The 18549-nt window shown below is 38.5% G+C and overlaps 1 protein-coding gene across 1 annotated transcript in view; it reads right to left on the bottom strand.

Moving 5' to 3' along the window:
- The window catches only part of LOC122996140 (seizure protein 6 homolog), a 92618-nt gene extending 74993 nt beyond the window's left edge, over window positions 1-17625 (bottom strand). The window contains exon 1 of the mRNA XM_044371714.1: window positions 17229-17625. Coding sequence (XP_044227649.1) covers window positions 17229-17313 — 85 coding nt within the window. The 5' untranslated portion in view covers window positions 17314-17625. The remainder of the gene's footprint in view (window positions 1-17228) is intronic.
- Window positions 17626-18549: the final 924 nt, after the last annotated feature.

The following is an 18549-nucleotide window of genomic DNA, read 5'->3' on the forward strand; positions in this document are numbered from 1 at the left end:
CTCTCACAGGAAGTGTTTCAAATAAAGGCCAGAAGGACAGCTTTCTGCTTAATCATTAACTGAGCGCAGAACACAGCCAAGAACCTGCAAGGGTCTGGATGCTTTATTGAATATAATCTCAATGTGTGCCAACATTTTCTCACAGAGCTATAAAAAAAAAAAAAAGTTGGGGCCTTGTGCAAAAATGCAACTTTTTTTATTGGTTCAGCTGATACCAGCTGATAGGTATACCTTCAAATATAAGCTCTTGAACATTTTTTTTTTAAATGTGTGTAATTTAACTCCCACACTAATATGAGCAAGGAATAAAAGCACTGCACAAACTCCACGGATAACATGACACACAGAAATCTCAGATGATTAGGAGGCATCTGATACATTTTCCAGTCCTTGCTTGCACACATGGTTTAACAGGCCCTCTCTGCTGTGTCTGATGGGGTCATGTTGCTTGTGTGACCAAGGGGAGAAGGATTTTCTTTGCAGCTCTTCTTAGCCATTCCATCTTCCAGCCTACACATTTACCAGAAAACCACCCTAATTATACACACTGAGTACACAGACACACACACGCTCAAACTTTGCCCTCTCTTCTCCTCCTTTATCTCCCCCGTCCTTCCCTCAATCTTCCAGACTCGGAACAGAAGCATCTTAGAGAGAAAGCGCAGGCTTTGATCTATCTTCTCCGTGATTCAGAGCTTTCAGATCAAGGGCTGGTTTGTCTTCACCACCAAATCCACAGACAGCCCGAGACAAAGAGCAAACATACTAAAGTGCCTTTCGAGATCCATTTGCGTAATGGCAGAGCTGTTTGTTAGTGTGTGTGTGTGTGTGTGTGTGTGTTCATGCATTGACCCTTTTCTGTTTTACCCCTTTGTGCCACTCCATTCCAGCAATCATTACAGACTTCTTTTGTGGTAGATTATTATTGTTTTTATGCTCAGTGTTTCAGCCATGATGAGATGTCTAAACTGAAGGACCATGACTTCCCTACGGCTTTTGCCATTGTCTGTATTCACCTTATTTCAAGTAAAGTTTCTTTGCAGGATTACTCTCTGCAAGCGAACAATCCTCATTTGTATTACCATGGAAACAAGATATTTTTTCCCTGAGGATCTATTAAAACACTTCTATTCTGAGGATCTATTCATGAGTCAATGAAAGGGGTGAATGTGACACCTCTCTGCTTCTTTTGTAAGTGTGTCTCTTGGTCATTTTTGTTTTAAAGGCTCCAAAACAAGTAGTAATCAGGGAAGGATTGATTGTTTTTATCATATTACTGAAAAAAAACAATTCCGTAGCCACAAAAAATGATTTAGTTTTCTAGAGTTCATAAATTGTACAGTTATAACCTCTAAGGTTTTTGTCAGCCACATTTTAGTCTTGATACCAGACAATTGGAGATCTCTGCCTACCAATCGTCTGGGGATTTCTAGATGCATGGTAGCTACTTGAATGGCAAGAACGGCCGCTAACAAACCTACACCCCTGTCTTTTTGTCAAGGACATGCCTACTGGAAATGATGCTTTCCCGCCATTCTCCTCCAACTTTCTAATCATTTCCACCCAGTTTTAACAACAAACCTGGGATATGTCACTGTACTCTGATTTTATGAAATGATTGTTGGCCCTCTGCTTTATTTTCTCCCCCTTTAATTGAGACAGATCACAACATTTAGATGCAATGACTGCAGAGGACAGGAGCCAGAATTTGGTGTTGGGCAAATTTCCCCCTATGCATGTAAACTCATGTCATTTCATGTAAAGGTCACACCCTTGGCCACCTGATAAACCCCAATAATTTATTTTCTTTATTTTATAGAATTTTACATGCTTCCCTTCATGTGCTATGCAGTTATAGATTTTTTATTATTGATGTTTATTCGACTATTGATCAAATAAGCCAACTAGATTATTATGCATGTTCAGCTTTATGGCAAAACATAACTATTTTGAGACTTCAGTTCCAAATAAATATGCACAAATATCTTAAACATAAGGTTTATATCTCAGATCTCACATACTTATTTCATTAATTATTTCTTTCTAGCCACACATACACTAAAACAATCATTTTGAGTTGTTTTAGTAACCAAAGTGACCATCTAATCCTTGTATAGCCAACCCCTTTTGAAAGCAGTGGCATGTAAAGACAAATGAGTAGAAAAAAAGCATTTGCAAACCTTTAGGATCTGTTTGAACTCATGCCTTCAAATTTGCTCTCATATTTGCCTTCATAATCAGTTTGGACAGACTGGATTGTACAGTGAAATGAAATGTGAGCTCACAAATCCCATTGGCTTATGGGGTGACAAATCCAGTTGGCTTGGGAACTTGGTGTAATTTTTTTTTTTTTTTTTTTAATGAAACCTTCCTCTTATCTCTACTTTTATTTTAAGTTGGGTGATATAAATATGAAAAAGTCCATAGCTAACTTTGTTGGTGTTTAAAAGAGTAAAACCAGGGGTGAAACCCTAGAACATAGCAAGGGATACAGAGACAGAGAGCACACATACCGACAATAAAAAGATAGGCTGCAGAATAAAATGCCTCCAGAATCACAGCAGACGTTTAATCCAATTTCCTTGGCAGTTGGAGTTGTGTAAAAATCCCATGGTGGTTTGTCCCCTATAAAAGCCATGAGAATGGCTATATGACATCCAAATAGGCAATCCCAAAACACTAAAAGCAGAATTGATCAACAATATAACAAGAGAGAGACAGATTCAAAGAGAATCTACTGAAGCCGAAGGAGAGAAGTAGAAATCAACATGCCCATGTAATAACCAGGTGGACTGTTAGAAATGACTCAGTCATCTTCAGGTTTTATGTGTTAAATACCGTGTGGAAGATCATGCATGGTATCATTATCTATCTATTTATTAATTTCTTTCTTCATTTTTTTCATTTCTTGATGTATTCTTTATTAATTAGACTTACAATTACAAATAGTTTTTTTTCCTTATAATGTTCGTGTCGTATTTCAAAATGAAATTTCTCAATATTTTATTGTCTAAAATTATACTTCTGGTTTAGACAGAATTATAGATACAGACAATAGCACACTGTACATGGATGTCCGTTTGGGACCTTAAAATCAAACATCTGATAAAGCTCCCTGGGTTTTTGTTTTCTCCTCATGCTACTAAAACATTCACTTCACAATAGGCTGACTTACACCACTAAAACTATGTTACTGGGAGCTGCCTCCCCTCTCCTGTCTCTACATTACCTTTCATCACTGCCTCACATGTGCATCCACACGCGGAGCTGGGGCTCCTGGAGCAGGGCCAGGGTGCGTCCCTGCAGCCTCTCAGAAGAAACAGCTTTGTCAAACTCAGTTAGCTGCCTCCAAGGGGAAACACCTCTTTCCACAGTAATACTCCAACTATTCACCATCATGCCCCTGCCTCTGCCTCAGCCACCTCATCAATCCACACAGCAACAAAGGTAAACAGCCTCACACCTTCCAAACAGAGGCCTGTGCTGCTTTGTTGACACAGTGTATGTGCAAACCGCCTGCACTGAGGGTAAGCGACTCACAGGACAGACTGTGCTTCATTTACCGAAGGTAATTGCACTGGAGCCAAGTGGTGCACTTTTGTGATGAGATTTTTTCCAGCTTTGCTAAAACCTTGTCTAGATTTGTTTACTTGCCAGATGAAACTACTTTGACAGAGACACATAATAAGTTCAGCTAAACACAAACATGTCACCTTCAAGCGAGAATGGTCACTGACATTGACAGGCTATTTACTGACTGTCCTCCTTACGGTGTACACCTAGGCATGAAATAACATGGCACTTGTCTGGTCGGGAATCACTTAAGATGCTCTGAATGAAAACACTGAAATGATGTATTAGCAATTTTTCAGGATCAGGATTTTGAGCCCTGTTGGGTTCTGTATGCCCTCCTGGTTTTGTTCAGGCACTCTAGATTAAAACAATTGACAGGGTGTGTATCTGATGTTTTCATTAATATAAATAGAAAGTGAGAAGATTCCCACTTTGCTTTCATTCTCTCCACATCTGTGTAACGCTGCTCTCACTTCTGTAGACTCCTTGTCAAATTGCTTTTAACCTGCTACCTTAGTCGAGCTGATACACAAGTCTTGCCATGAAAACACAGGATATACCCTCATAACCCCCACCTAATTGAAGATGTTCTACTCCTCTCAATGCGAAATCTGAAACTATACTATAATATACTACACTATGCAAATGTTCATCAGTCTAACTCCGAATTCTCTTAAAAAAGAGAAACAAATTTTTGAAAAGAAAGAATGCCAAAAAAAAAAAAAAAATCAATCCCACCCTGTGTGCAGCAATAATAAGAGACAGACACTGTATACTGGAGAGTCTAACCCTGTCATTATTTCAACAGCTGTCCTCACACATTGCAAATTCAGTTTTACTCCTTTTGTCCTGATGAAAAACACAGGATGTAGCAGTACATTTTATGCACAATACAGCAACAGAAATGGAGAAAACCCAAGAAGCGTGAGAGTGGTTGCTAACAGCATGGACACACATCTTTCACAGAATATTTTCTCTCCTTTTCCCAAGGCTGTTTGCTGATAAAAAAAATTTGGGGGTCTTTTTTTGTTCCTGCAGAACAGCCTCCATTAAAAGAAGCCAGAGATGTGTTTATGATGCTGCTCATGTTGATAGTGAAAGAAAAAAAAAAGAATAAAGAAGACTGGAGGCCAGCGTAGAGCTCATCTGCTAAAATGGATAAATCAGAGGTGTTTTCTGTGTTTCTGTTCAGACTGCTACTTAAATCAGTAATGATTGCAATATAAAACCATTAAGGGCAGACATGTTGAGTTTCTCAGGGCAAGGAAATTGTGCTATTTGAATGTCTATTATTCCAAATACAAAGAAATGTATATATTCTTTGAAATTGGCGCATTTGGCAGCAGGCCATGGCACAATGGATAGCATTGTTGCCTCACAGGAGGTTTGTTTTCCAGCATAGCTCTTTCTGCGTGGAGTCATGTATGCTGGGATATGCTCTTGTCATAGAATTTGTAAGGTAAACTATCATCAGTTTACCTTACTTATATGAATCAGTGGTGTGATTAGCCATTATCCATTCAATTTAACACAATATCATTAAGTTTGCTGATGCATGTTTAAATTTATTGGCACAGAGGAGAATAATTGATGTTTATAGTTCAGCTCGCAGACCTGTCCAACAGAGGTTAAACTGGTGACATGGTGACGTCTGTGCCTACTCGCTCTCCTTCTCCCTCTGCTTATGTCTCCTGCTGCGTTTGTGTGCCTGTATTAATTATGTTACCGGAAACACAAATCTGTTCAAACAGTCACATTATGGGGACTCATCTCCCCATTTGGAAGCTAAAAGCCGCCTGGTCCCCAACAGTTAAACCATTAAATCTTAAGGTTAAGACTTGATTTTTGGTTAAATGAATAATTTGATAAGACTCTTATTTGTTCTCTTACCGAGAGTTTGAGGAGAAGATCAAAGCCTCTCATGTCTGTGCTAAATATGAGGCTGGAGCCAACAGGGATAGCTTAGCATAGCATAGGCAGCAAGTAACTCTCTTTCCTCGTTTCTGTTTGAATACAGATTTAATAAACAAGATATAACATGTTGATAAGTAAGCTTTAGAGGTGCTGTCAGTTGGATTTTATTTTTTCCTTTGGACAGAGTCAGGCTAGCTGTTTACCCTTGCTCCAGTTTTTGTGCTAAGCTAGGCTAACCACCTTAGAGCTCTTCATATTTAGCGTACAGACATGAAAGTGGTATAAATCTTATCTAACTCTTAGCAAGATGGCAAATATTTACCAAAATGTCAAACTATTCCTTTAAGGTTAGGGTAGAGTTCAGTTAAGGTTAGGGACAAGTTATTGTGAGGTTTAGGTAAAGTGACGGAGCATAGGTGTTACTAATAATATTAACAATGGCTCCATTTTATTTAAGTGTCTCAGTAAGCCGTGACAGTGAGCCAGAATAAACAATACCAGGACCTTGAAACTGAAGCAGCCAAATGGAATTAAGCCAGCATTCATTTTATTATTTACACCTGTGCTTGTCCTTTTGTCCTTTTTATTCTGTGAAAAAAGGCCTATTCCTCACCTGTCCGCAGGCGTCCTCAGTATGTTCACTTTCCCTGCACACCTGTGGCTCATCCCCTCATCAGCGTTTGTGACCAGCTGCCTGCCTCACCAGCTGCACCTCATTATAGCCCGTTACTGTCTGTTCTCTGCATGTTTTGTCAGATCACCATAGTTTTCCCATTGTCCGTTTTTGTCTCCCTTTCTGCCTACTTGTTTGTTTCCTGTTGTGAACTGTTGACTGCCTGTGAATTTCAATGTGCTTTTTTTATGTTGTCTCCTTTCAAGTTTACAGTAAAGTTTCTGTCAAGTTCTCCACCTCAGTCTCCTGCATTGGTGTCAACTGCTTTTTCACTTTTGTGAAGAGTTTTTGGGGAGATTTTTTTGCATATGGATGATGCAAGATGCTGTTGTAATTCCATAAAGCAGCCGAGTGATTTCACCCTCTAGGCCTGATTTCACATCATTACTTACATCATTTAAACTGAATCATGTATGAAGAGGAATGTAATAACACGATATATAATTGGTTGAATGTGTCCACCCAGAACTGCTACACTGTGAAAATCTGACTTTACACAAGTGGTATTCACGTACTTGTTTCCATATCTATTTTACGCTTTAGCCTACTTTTAATGTGTGGAAATGTGTTTCTACATCTTCTTATTTTGTTGTATGATTACAGGCTGTTGTTTACATTTCACTTTGTTGAATATGACTTTATGCTGTCCCTAAAGCAGAAGCTTTCCACAGATACTTGGTATCACGGTTTCATCTCACATCATATGAAGTATGGTTCTGATGATGTCGCTCGTAATTAACAACCCTGCCTCTTTGACATGAACACACTTGTAGCTGGATTGGAAAACATAGAGTTGACTGAGCTAGTTGATAGAATGCTTCGTAGTGCTGGTTATCCAGGATGGCCAATGTTAGGCTCAATCAAGCCAGCTAACGAAGAGATATCCCGTGTATATTGAACTTGCTTTTTATTACAGGCCTTAGGGAACAACTGCCTGGTTCAAACAAACTAATTTTATGTGCTGACCCATCCATCCACCCCAATCTCCTCTGTAGACTTTCTGGCTCTGTCACTACTTCTCACTACTTCCTCTATTGCACCCAATGGACAAAAGTCATAATTACTTCATCCGCTAGAGGGTTTTGTCACTTGAACGTAAACAAATATCATTTTTGGAAATTCGCTGAAATAACTAGCGCTATTTTTTTCTTGGGAGAACAGTCTCTGTGTTTACTTGGCTAAAACACACTTAAAGATTGAACATATCTCACTGCAATAACTGTTAAGTTTATTAACTATTTTGAACATTATCACATTAACGTAAGAGTAGGGAATTGAGGTTAGTCGAGCTTAGTGTTATTTGGATTAACGCTTCCATGACATTATGATTAGATTATTGAGTAACACTCATGAGTAAACATATGTTGTTGAGAGCCCAGTAAATTTACCGCAAATTTATCATTGATGGTTGAATGTTCTCATATTTCCACCAAAGGAATAATCTTAACACTTTAATGTTTTATTCTAAAGAGAATCATAGGATTATTATAGGAGTAAAATAAACCCAGTCTCCTCCTCAGTACTCTGTAAAAGCCCTTGTCCGGTCTTTGGCGAAGATCATCCCTTATACCATCAGAATTCCTTTTCTCTGTTTGCCTTTATAATTCAGATTTAATCCTAGTACACACAGCTGGGCTTCATGGACTGAATATATGCTCCTCCCCCAACCTGCTGAGCCACATTTAAGAACTGATCTCTGGGTTAAATGAGAAGTCACATAAGGATTTCAGATGTTATGCAACAACAATGGCACATTCACCTTTACACCCAGAAAAAAAACTACACAACTGTAGACTATAAAAGAAAGTACTGCTATAACAGCATAAAAATGTTAAAGTACAGTAAGTATGCCTAAGTAAGCATTTGTGGTTTAATCATTCAGTGATGTTTTGGATTCAGAGGCAATGATAAAACACTTAAATATATCATGTAAAAGATATCAGTAATGTGGGTATTAATCTAGTTATATAATTTAAATATATCATGCTCAATTAATTTGTGGGCCCCTGGGCTCCAGTAAATCCCTCAAAAATAACCATAAGTCAACCAGGAAGTGAGCTTAAAGACAATACACACAAACACACGTGTGCCCCTAAATGAACACTGCAGACATTAATTTACGGGCAAAAATATTGGACTCATATTTAAATGAAAATGACAAACAAAAACTAGTTAAAATTTAAAAACAAAAAAACCCCACATAGTTAAATAAAGATTCAGATCTCAATGTCAGCCAGACCTTTTCAATAAAGTGACATTCCCATAATACGAATGAGATGAGGATGGTAACTAGACAAATTCTAATTTGTTGTTGACAATAATATGTTTGTAATGTTATTCAGAAACCTACCAAAGGTTGTATGTGTGGGACTCAGTCAAGACAGGATGTCTGAATCACTCCTAACACTGAAAATACAATTTTTCAGACAATGGTGATGTCTTACAGCATCATTTGCTCCTCTAAACTAATAAGCTAAAGGACTTTAATAAAAATGAGAGAGTCTTCAAACTAATATCTCAAAGTTTCTGTTTCCTCTTGTGTTTCCTCTTTGGTTCTGATGAGTCATCCAACAGCAGAAAACACATTTAAGTGCAGGAGTTTCCACTCTCAACCATGTCCTCAAAGAACAAACATATAGACATACAACTTCAGAGACGAAGACACAGAGATTATAACAAGACTAAGAGTCTACAGCCACACTAGCATTTATGTGAGCGTGGCAACATGTCCACAATGACAACGTTAACAAGCTGATGTTTACAATGTGCAACATCTTGGTTTATCATATTAACATACTAACATTTGCTAATTAAATCAAACACAGGGCACAGCTGAGCTGTACAAATTTTTGGAGAAATGATGATGGCAATAGATGTTGATAAAGTTAATAATGTCTATACCAAATTTAATAGTAATACATCCAATAGTTGTCATAATGTCAATCTCTTGGTGACGCTATACAAGAAAAGTCAGAGAGAGTAAGAATTCATCCTCTGAGGACCACAAATGTCCGCTGAGCTTAAAAAAAGAAAAGGGGTGTTTGGGTTAGGGTTAACCCTAACCCCAACGCAAGAGTGTGAGGAAGAATACTATTTAGCATGAGGTCAGCCATTCTTTATATTTCAAGCTGTAAAAAGAGATGGAACACAAAGATTTGTTAAGTTTACATTATATCACTGTCAGATGTATTGTTTGGTTTCCAAAGCATTTCCTCCGTCAATACAAGGCTGCTGAACATCACTTCACCATTTATTTCACACAGCATCTTCAAGAAGTGTCAAAAATGCAAGGACCAGCTTTTACCACTAAAAGCTATAACCCAGCAACTCCAGCTGTTCCCCGCTAAGTAATCCATTCTTAAGAGCAAGTATTCTTTTTAAAGGCTGCTCACTGCTCTGACAGATGGAAACAGTCACAATGAGCCGGCTCTCCATCACCAGGAGCGAAGCAGAGGCAGAGGACTGCTCTATAACTGACAGACAATTGCCTGACCACCCAGCAGAGGCCTGGACTGCCAATGTTCAATATTTTGAAGACGGCGGTCGATGTTAGAACCTCTAAATTATACGCAAGGTCCTTGGGGACCTCGCTTCAATACATCTCACTACACAGAACGAGGCTCACGGCCACATCGTGGCTTCTCTGTCTCTGTATTGTCTGGACTAAAAACATAAGCTGGACAAAATGCTTGAAATGGATGTACAGTACATTATGTTTGTGAATCTTTGCTGCATTTTAGCCAGGGACTCAGTTCAGTGGGATATTCCAGTATTACCATGGTCAGCTGGGGACAGGCAGTAGGCCAGTTTTACTTAAAATCACACACAATCATTGGTGGAAATAAAATCAAAACAGATGTGAAGTGAAGTCCAAAGTGGAGTGAAAAGCTGCGACTATAAACGCAATGACTTTCCCGCATCCTGCATACTTTCTTTGCTTGTTTGTCTTTGACTATTTTCAATTACTCGTGGTGCTACTATCCCCTTCCTTGATCTATCCACAACATTGTTATCTTTCTCTGCTACTTATAATATGTTTACTCATCCTGATGAATTCAATTACATCTTTTCAGAGGAAATTACTGTGGGGGTGGCTCAACCTGCCAGAGGTCAGCACTAACTGTGAATACTAAAACTACTCCCCCAAACACATTACACAGCCTATTACCTGCTGCTTTCCACACAGCACTCTCCGACCCTACATAAGCCTTTCCACTGCCACAGATGAAATGCTTTCTAGATGGGATCTGGCATGGAGAAGAGGGGAAGAGAGCTGGAGCTGTCCCCAGGCCTAATCGTTTCAGAGAGCCGTCCCCACTGCAGCCACAAAACACGCCAGTCCTGATTAGGGAGGTATGTACATGGCCAGGCCGAGCGTGAAAGTAGGCTACCCAAGCTGACTCTTTTTCTTTGACTGACTGGTGAGATCAATAAGGCGCAAGGCCAAAGGCAAAGCAGGTAGAAAGTAAGCCAGTGACGTACTGCCTTGACAAAGTGGTAGACATTGCTTCATTTAGGGTTTTTGCTATACTCTTCACTTGGAATATATTAAATGTGTATGCCCTCCCAATTTGGCCAGGCGCAGTTTCTGAGTTCATTGCCCTCCCAGCAGGAAGTCCTTCCCCAGTCCTCTGCTCTGGGAGTGAGATTTCATAAATGGAGCATCTCCGACTGCCTGCACAAGATCCAGAGGAAATTTCTCTTCTTTGTTGGGGATCCATCTTGACAATTTCATTGTCAACCTGTTACTTTAAATGTCTGAAGAGATGCTTGTGTTGGGACAAAATACAGGCAGAAAACTCTCACATAATTATCTAAAGGTAAGAACCCATTTCAGGTCTATCCAAACTGTCAAATTGATTAAACAAACAGGACAGGAAATGCTATCAGGAAAAACTCCAGTTTCTTCTCTCTACATTGTATTGTTTTAAATGATCTGCCATCCTGTGTAAGGGTTTATGATAAAACCCAGTATATTATTTATTAGGTAAAAGACACTCCAATTTACCAGGAATAAGAGTGCAGGTTGAAGGCTCAAAAAGTAAATGTTCAAAGAGCAAATGATGGTGCTTTAAACTCTCTGAAATCATTAAGTATTATTGCAGTGAGCAAACAGTAATTTCCTTTTACAAGAATTAGAAAGTTAAGCTTTGCTGGGTGCTTATTATGTTCTGGTTCAAGTTCTGTTGCTCTTTGCTTAATTCTTGAATAGCCAATACTGCAGTTACCTTCTGAATACATATTTGGAGTGTTGGTGTTATTTTATTTAAAGGTCTAAAAGATATATATAGTAATGAATAATACATATAAATATATGCTGACAGGGTATGCTATTAGGAAGAAAAAAGCATATTTATCTATTCTCTATGCTGGACAACCAAAAAAGTGTAGTTTATTAGTTTGGTATTAGCACACCAAAATGCTAAATTATTTTGTGATGAATAAATGCCAACCACATTCATTTCAAGTCTGCCTTAGAGATAAACTGAAATGCTAAATCTTTACAAAAACGTGGAAGCACAAAAAAACCTGACAAGGAAACTGACATAACATTAAAACATACTCATATTATTAATTGAGTCACTGACATACAGTGTAGTGTTACTTAACACAGGAAACATGTAAAGTATAAGTAAATATTGTAGCCTAGCTATTTGACTATTCATACATGATGTTTGAACGCCCACAATTTCAAAGTTGATGCTGCATTGTAACCACAGAGTAAGAAAATTGGAAATGTGTCCAATAACTTCCACTACCACCCTTATCTGAATTACAAGATTTAACTGTAGTCTCCTTCAAGAGATAGCTGAAGTATCGCCTGATTTAGTGAGAACACCAGGGTTTATTTTCTATAGGGTAAAACCAGCTGTTGGTGAACCAATCCCAGCACAACAGCGATGAAATCCATAAAAGATCCTTGCAAAAACACTCTTTTCCCTTTGACAAATAAAGCTCCGCACTTTTGAGGAAGAAATATATGAGGCAAGGACTCAAATTAGGATGCGCAGAACATTCTCATGGAGCGAGAGAGGCATTTGCACATGAAGAGCTGAAAATGAGTCGCATTCAGCCAAGCTGTGAGCTCCACCTAGGAGGCAGTGAAAGAGACCGACACAGGCACAGAGAGGGGCTGAGGCAGGCAGGCGCCAAGCCTTGAAGAGGGGCATTCTGGCATAATGACGCTCATTTACCATTGACAGGCCTTGGGAAAGTTAAACTAATTATGACAGCACACAGATGCTGAATAGCCCTTGATGAAGTTAATCACTGGCAATCCAACAAACAGGTGTTGAATGATTTCTGTTACCTCCCCTGGAATTATAGGATGCTCAGATTTTTCCATTGCACCGCTCAAAGCAACAATCTACCCTAAAGCAGAATTATGCTGTCTTATTCCCATGATCTTGGCAGATTTAATGAACGCTTGTGAACATGAACAACTCCTCCATTGCTGGAAAACAGAAAACTAGTCTCTTAACCTGTAATGTTAGCGAGACAAACAAGGACATTCACTATTGAGTTGAGCGAGCACGCACAAGATGCCTGTTTTAAACATAAGATGACCTTCATTCCTCTGTAGTGGTAACAGGTGTCAATACAAAAGAAAGTCCAGAGAGATACTACTTCAGCCTCTCAGTGGTGCAGTTTTAATACATGCTTCTTCCAATATTAAGCTTAAATCAAGACCATTACAAAAATGTGTTTCAGTGTGTTTTGTTTTTATTATGTCAACTGACTGAACTGGATGCTAAATTGTTGTTTTATACCATCTAAACTGGAATATCTAAAAGTAATACATAATTTGTCAGATATTGTCAATCTACCGATGCCTTATCCATCATGAGCTATGACAGATAATCGTCTGTTCTTAACGAACAAAGACATGCAGAAAGACTCATTATTATTGTCCGAATCACAGTCTTCCATCTATAACACATTCTTAAAACCGACAGTGGTCTGTCAAGGAGAGCTCTGTCAACCAGGAGGAGATCGTAACTCATTTAATGAGCTTTAGGATACATAAAACATCTCTTTCTGCAACTCCCAGATCACTAAAAAATCATTGTTAACAGGCGGAGATAATGTGTAAGCATAAAGATAATAGACTCAGCTGAATGCCATTAAATTGTGCAAAACTTCAAGTGCCACACCAAGGCCAATGAAAACTCTCCACACTAAATGGATGCATGAATAGCTATTAAATATGTCAGTATTTTATAAAACATAATAACTTGAATACATTTACAAAAACATATTATTATTGAGCTACTTTGTGAAGAGTAAGTCGCAAAAATCAGAGAGATTTCTAAGCAAATGTAAATTCAGTACACTGAGTTTTTGATGTGGTGAGGAATGCTTCTACACATGGGTTTCATGTAGGAGATGGGAGGATATTGCACATAGTGTTTTGTTCACAGTACTTTAAAAGTCAAAATAGATAGTTTTGATAACATGCTTTATATAAGCATGTAAATTTGATTGATATCTCCTATGACAAGTTCAAGCTGTTGCCTCAGCTGTCTAGTCATGTTAAAGATGAATGTACACCATTTCACATAGGTTAACCACGATTTTAATTCTCACAAAGGGAGCACTGTTTTTATTTTAATTAGATTTGATATTAATGAATGTATATACAGTATATTTTTTATGATATGAGACAAACTCTATCCCAGGATACAGATGGTACACACAGCCAGACAAGTTGCCATTCTAACAATGTACAAACCAAGTTTTAATATATGATTTCTATGTAGTCACAAACCACTTGACTTGTTTGTCTTTAGGATGTCGCCAAAAATCAAAATGTAAGGAAACCATACAAATTCCACAGAGAAGGACTGAGTCACTAAGTCATTTCCGCAACACATAAGCAAAAGCTGGAGGACAAACTAAATGAGAGTGCCTCATGAAAAGCATAAGACAGGTTTACTGTAGGGACTGTCCATTTTATTTTCTTGGTGTTTTTGCAGTTAAAACTAAGCCGTTCTGATCAATTTTAATGATTGTCCTTTAAAAATCTTTTTACTCTCTTCCTCCCCAAATGGCCTCCTGTTATTGATGTGAAAAAAATAAAGCAATAGAAGGCTTGACCAATTCATTTGCAAAGCAACATCATTTATCAAAACTCCATGCCTACATTCATATCATTATTGTATATTTTAACTTACCTTTGATCAGTGGTTCATTATTTCTTCCATTTCCTTTTGTCTTTTAAATGTATGATTATTTGATGATAATATTTCCATTACCTTAATCCTAGATTACCTTATACATATGAAAGAAACAGCTGATGCTAATAATGTAATCTAAGGCTGGGACACAGTTTGAAATGTTCTCTGTAATATGTACAAAGCCTTGAATTTACATCCATGTACATCTTTTTATTACTTTGAAAAGACATGAAAAGTGAGTAGCCAACATAACCCAGTATTACCTCACAAATTAAGAGAGAAACAGTTTAATCGGTTTTATGTTTTTGCTCTGATTACCCACATTCATTATGACTAAAATGTTTACATGCACAGCATGAAATAATCCTGGCCTCTGCAGTGGCAGCACTACATGTACAGCCAACCAGGTATTGTTTCCAAGATTCACAATGCCTGAGCACTTTATGACAATTGCACTGCATATAGAAAAATACATAACCGGCTATTAGAAATCAGTGTTTTCTGAGTCATATTGTAAGTGTGAAATAAATACTGAACAACAAAAGCAGCCTGATGCAAAGTGCAACTTGGATGGAAAACAAAAACATGCAAATCACCCAGCAGTTAAGGAACAATCAGTTGCTTGTCATTTTGATTACCCTGACAACAATTATTAAGCTATATTTATTAATGAAAAGATTAACTGAAACAGCACTGCCAATGTGCACAATGCACAGGGAAAATAATGGCACAGTTCCCGAAATTTAGAAAAACATGTATCTGTTCGTGTGCTTGTGACAGCGAAATAGATGGATGGGTGTTTGTAATCCCTGCGAGGTAAAAGACTGAAGCAAGTTCACAACAACAGGCAGTGCCACAAATGAGAGATTAAGACCTCTTCTAAACAAAAAACCTCACTCGTTCCTGTACCTACTGACACATTCAAAACTTCTGACAAAGAAAAACATCAGAACCTCAAGAAATAAAAAGTGAAATGACCCACCTTGGAGAATTCTCTACAATGTGAACATCTGCTGGCTAAGCAACAGCAGAGAACTCACTAATGGAAGCTGTTAAATTTTATTTTGCTCTAAAAATAGTGCACTATGCATTTTTCCTCTCCCTAGAGTTTTGAGCAGTGAGCGAACAGCACAAGTGTGTTCCTAGGCTATGTGCAATTGTGATTCTGAAAGCACTCAAAAATTCACATATTTTCTACTAGGAAGCACTAATGTGCACCTCTGTGTGTGTTTACTCAAAACTGATTAAATTTAAAGATTTAAACAATATAAAATGTCTTCTGAGTGTGTTAGGCAATACCACGAATTACTGGATTTGCACTTTGCTTACGTAAGGTTCTGGAACTCTGTGCAGGAGCGGCTACCGCACATTTCCTCCACTAGATATTCAATCAGTTGATGTTTTGTTGATGGTGTAAGATATTGTTTTCGGGCACTGCTCTGTAGTTGCTCCTCAGGTTTGGATGGGCTGAGATGCAGTGATTGAAACAGCCCAGGTAATATCATCTTCACAGTTATTACTGTAAATTGTTTAGTAATCACTTGTTCCTCATAAACGTGTTCATTTTCAACATGTACTGACGGCATTCATAAAATGCAGAAAAGTGGATGTAGAAAGACATTCCTGACACTGTTACTTGCATAGACTGATGATGTGATGTGTGTTCTTTGTCTTATTCACAGAAAAAACTAAGCAAAATCTAATATGTTCAACATTTAATCCTGCTTGGACAAGTAAGTACGGCTGTAAATATTTATTTATCAAGCTGTACAGTGGCTGCACTTTGCATGATATTTTGTTAACCTTATTTTACAAGTCATTACTCATACCCTGCATACTGGACACATTGCATCTGAATGCCCTACTTTGGGGGTGGCTCATGTCTAGCTGCTTGATAAAGAAGAGTTCACCACAAAAGAGGGGCGATACAGTAGTAAAATGTGTGGACAAGTTGAGAGAGAGAGATAGTCTAAAAGGAAAGCTAGTTATGATGATGATGAAGAGAGGGCAGAGAGCACAATAGAAAAATAATTAGGACAAGGCAACTGTGCATGAATCCATCACCGCTTCCCACAAGCACTCAGCTGTGTCAAACAGCTTGGTCAATAATCTTCAGCAATTCCTGAGGATTAGAGTCTTATTACTGAGCACCGTCTGTCACACAGACCTCAGTGCCCAAACCAGTCACTTCCTGACTGTTTACTCCGGGTTCCCACAAATAAATAATCATCTAAACATCTCACTGTGGAATTTTTTAGAATATTTTTTAGAATAATGTTTAATTTGTGGATGGCATATTAAGTTTTATTTGTGGACAAACGTGTGTGTGTGTGTGTGTGTGTGTGTGTGTGTGTGTGTGTGTGTGTGTGTGTGTGTGTGTGTGTGTGTGTGTGTATTTAAGTTGTGATCGACAGTAAACCGCTATGTAGCTGACTGTTAAACACATTTTACCCCGTGGCAAAATGTGAGGATCTATAACTTCTAATTAGCCATACTCTGTGTGCAGTATGGAGCCACTTGGAAACCGATTTTCGTTTATTTGCTGCGTGCCTCTAATTTCATATTTCAGTTACGTCTGTAGTAAAAGGGGAAAGGTATCAGTTTAGAATGATCAGTATCTTTGTAATCTACAACTTTTTTTAACCAGAATTATTGTCGTTTCTTTAAAGCTTGATTGTGACGCTTTTTACCAACATATTGTAAACTTAATATCAAATAAATCCCTTCGTGAGCACTCCAGTGGGTTAATACCGCCACATACACACTTGTAGATCAGAGAGTCGTGAACCTGGTGTCATTGCCCAACACTCAGCTTTACCTTCGCCTTGTATACTTTGACAAAACGAAGTACACGGAGCAATCTCCACAAAGTACACGCGTTAAGTTCTTACCTTGTCCATGTATTCTGGCCACGGCGGCAGCGAGAACCAAAACCGCGAAGAGGGTCTTAAATTGACAGTCCTGTCTCATACACATGTCTACTAAAGTCGAGGTCGCTCTTCGCGGACCTACAGGATACGTCCTTGTGTTGAAAAAAGAATACTTCCAGGGCGGAAAAACAAAACCAAAAACAAGCAAAGCGAGATTTAGACGTCTGAGGAATACAAACAGAGCAGCGCGTTGTTGCTGATGCACTTCCTTGTGAATTCGCAGAGTGAAGACAGTCGAGAATAATCAAGTGAAATGCGGAGGTCCCTGTTTTTTAATTTGAACGCTCAGTAAGCGGATTCCTGGCTGTGTGGAGCTGTCGGCACAAAGAGAAGAGGCTGCCGAAGCTTCAGCACCGCGGACAGCTCCTAGCGTCAGCTGATGGAACAGCCTCCACAAAGTTTAGTTGGAGGAGTTCGAGTACTGTTGTCTGCATTTTCTGCTTTCATCTTAGTCTTATTACAATAATACCATCATATTTATCTATTATATATATATATATTTATTTACTGGGCATTTCCTACTTCATATTCACATCAACAATAACAGTCATGATCAGGTTCAAATATGGAAATTTGATTTTTTATCCAGTGCTGTTATGGCTCATTTTATGATCAGCACCAGCAAACTGTGTGGTCTTATTCTTATCACCATAACATTGCTTGGCTTTTAATTTTGGATTCTAATTTAAGCATTCTGACCAGTATTTCTGCCCACAGCAGTCACGACTGCAGCTGTATGGATTTTCTGTTTTTTTAGTCTCATTCCCAGTAAAGCTCAGACCCTGCTGTGCATGATGAGCCCCACTATGAGACAATCCTCAGGTGCTGGAAATAATCATGACATGAGTCTCTGAGTCCTTTTTGTAGGTTCAGTACTTTGTGTCTGTATTTATTTGCCAGTAATGTATGTCCCCCCCAGTGCTTGCAGGCGAATTCTACATTGATGGATAAGGTGGTTGCTTTAACCAGTAAAATAAAGTGTTTAGTCAGTATATCAGCAAGAGCTAAAACCACGACAAGTAGCGCACATTGAAACAAATCCTTCAGGATGTCCTGGGTTCAATTAGACATTGAAGTCCTACAAGCTCTAAAGGCTGCTGTCGTTTGACCTCTGACCTCCCTGCAGAGTCTAAGCAAGTGAAAAGGCTGTTTCTCCTAAAAGATCAATAGGGGCATTACATCATTGTTCTTGTAACAGCAGTTAAGCAGATAAAGGTAAGCCATCATCAGCCTTATATTCTTATACAGCCTTATAACATTAGACTCTCTTAGTCAGCATGAA

The sequence above is a fragment of the Thunnus albacares genome, chromosome 13 (genome assembly GCF_914725855.1).
Source record: "Thunnus albacares chromosome 13, fThuAlb1.1, whole genome shotgun sequence".
Taxonomy (NCBI): Eukaryota; Metazoa; Chordata; class Actinopteri; order Scombriformes; family Scombridae; genus Thunnus; species Thunnus albacares.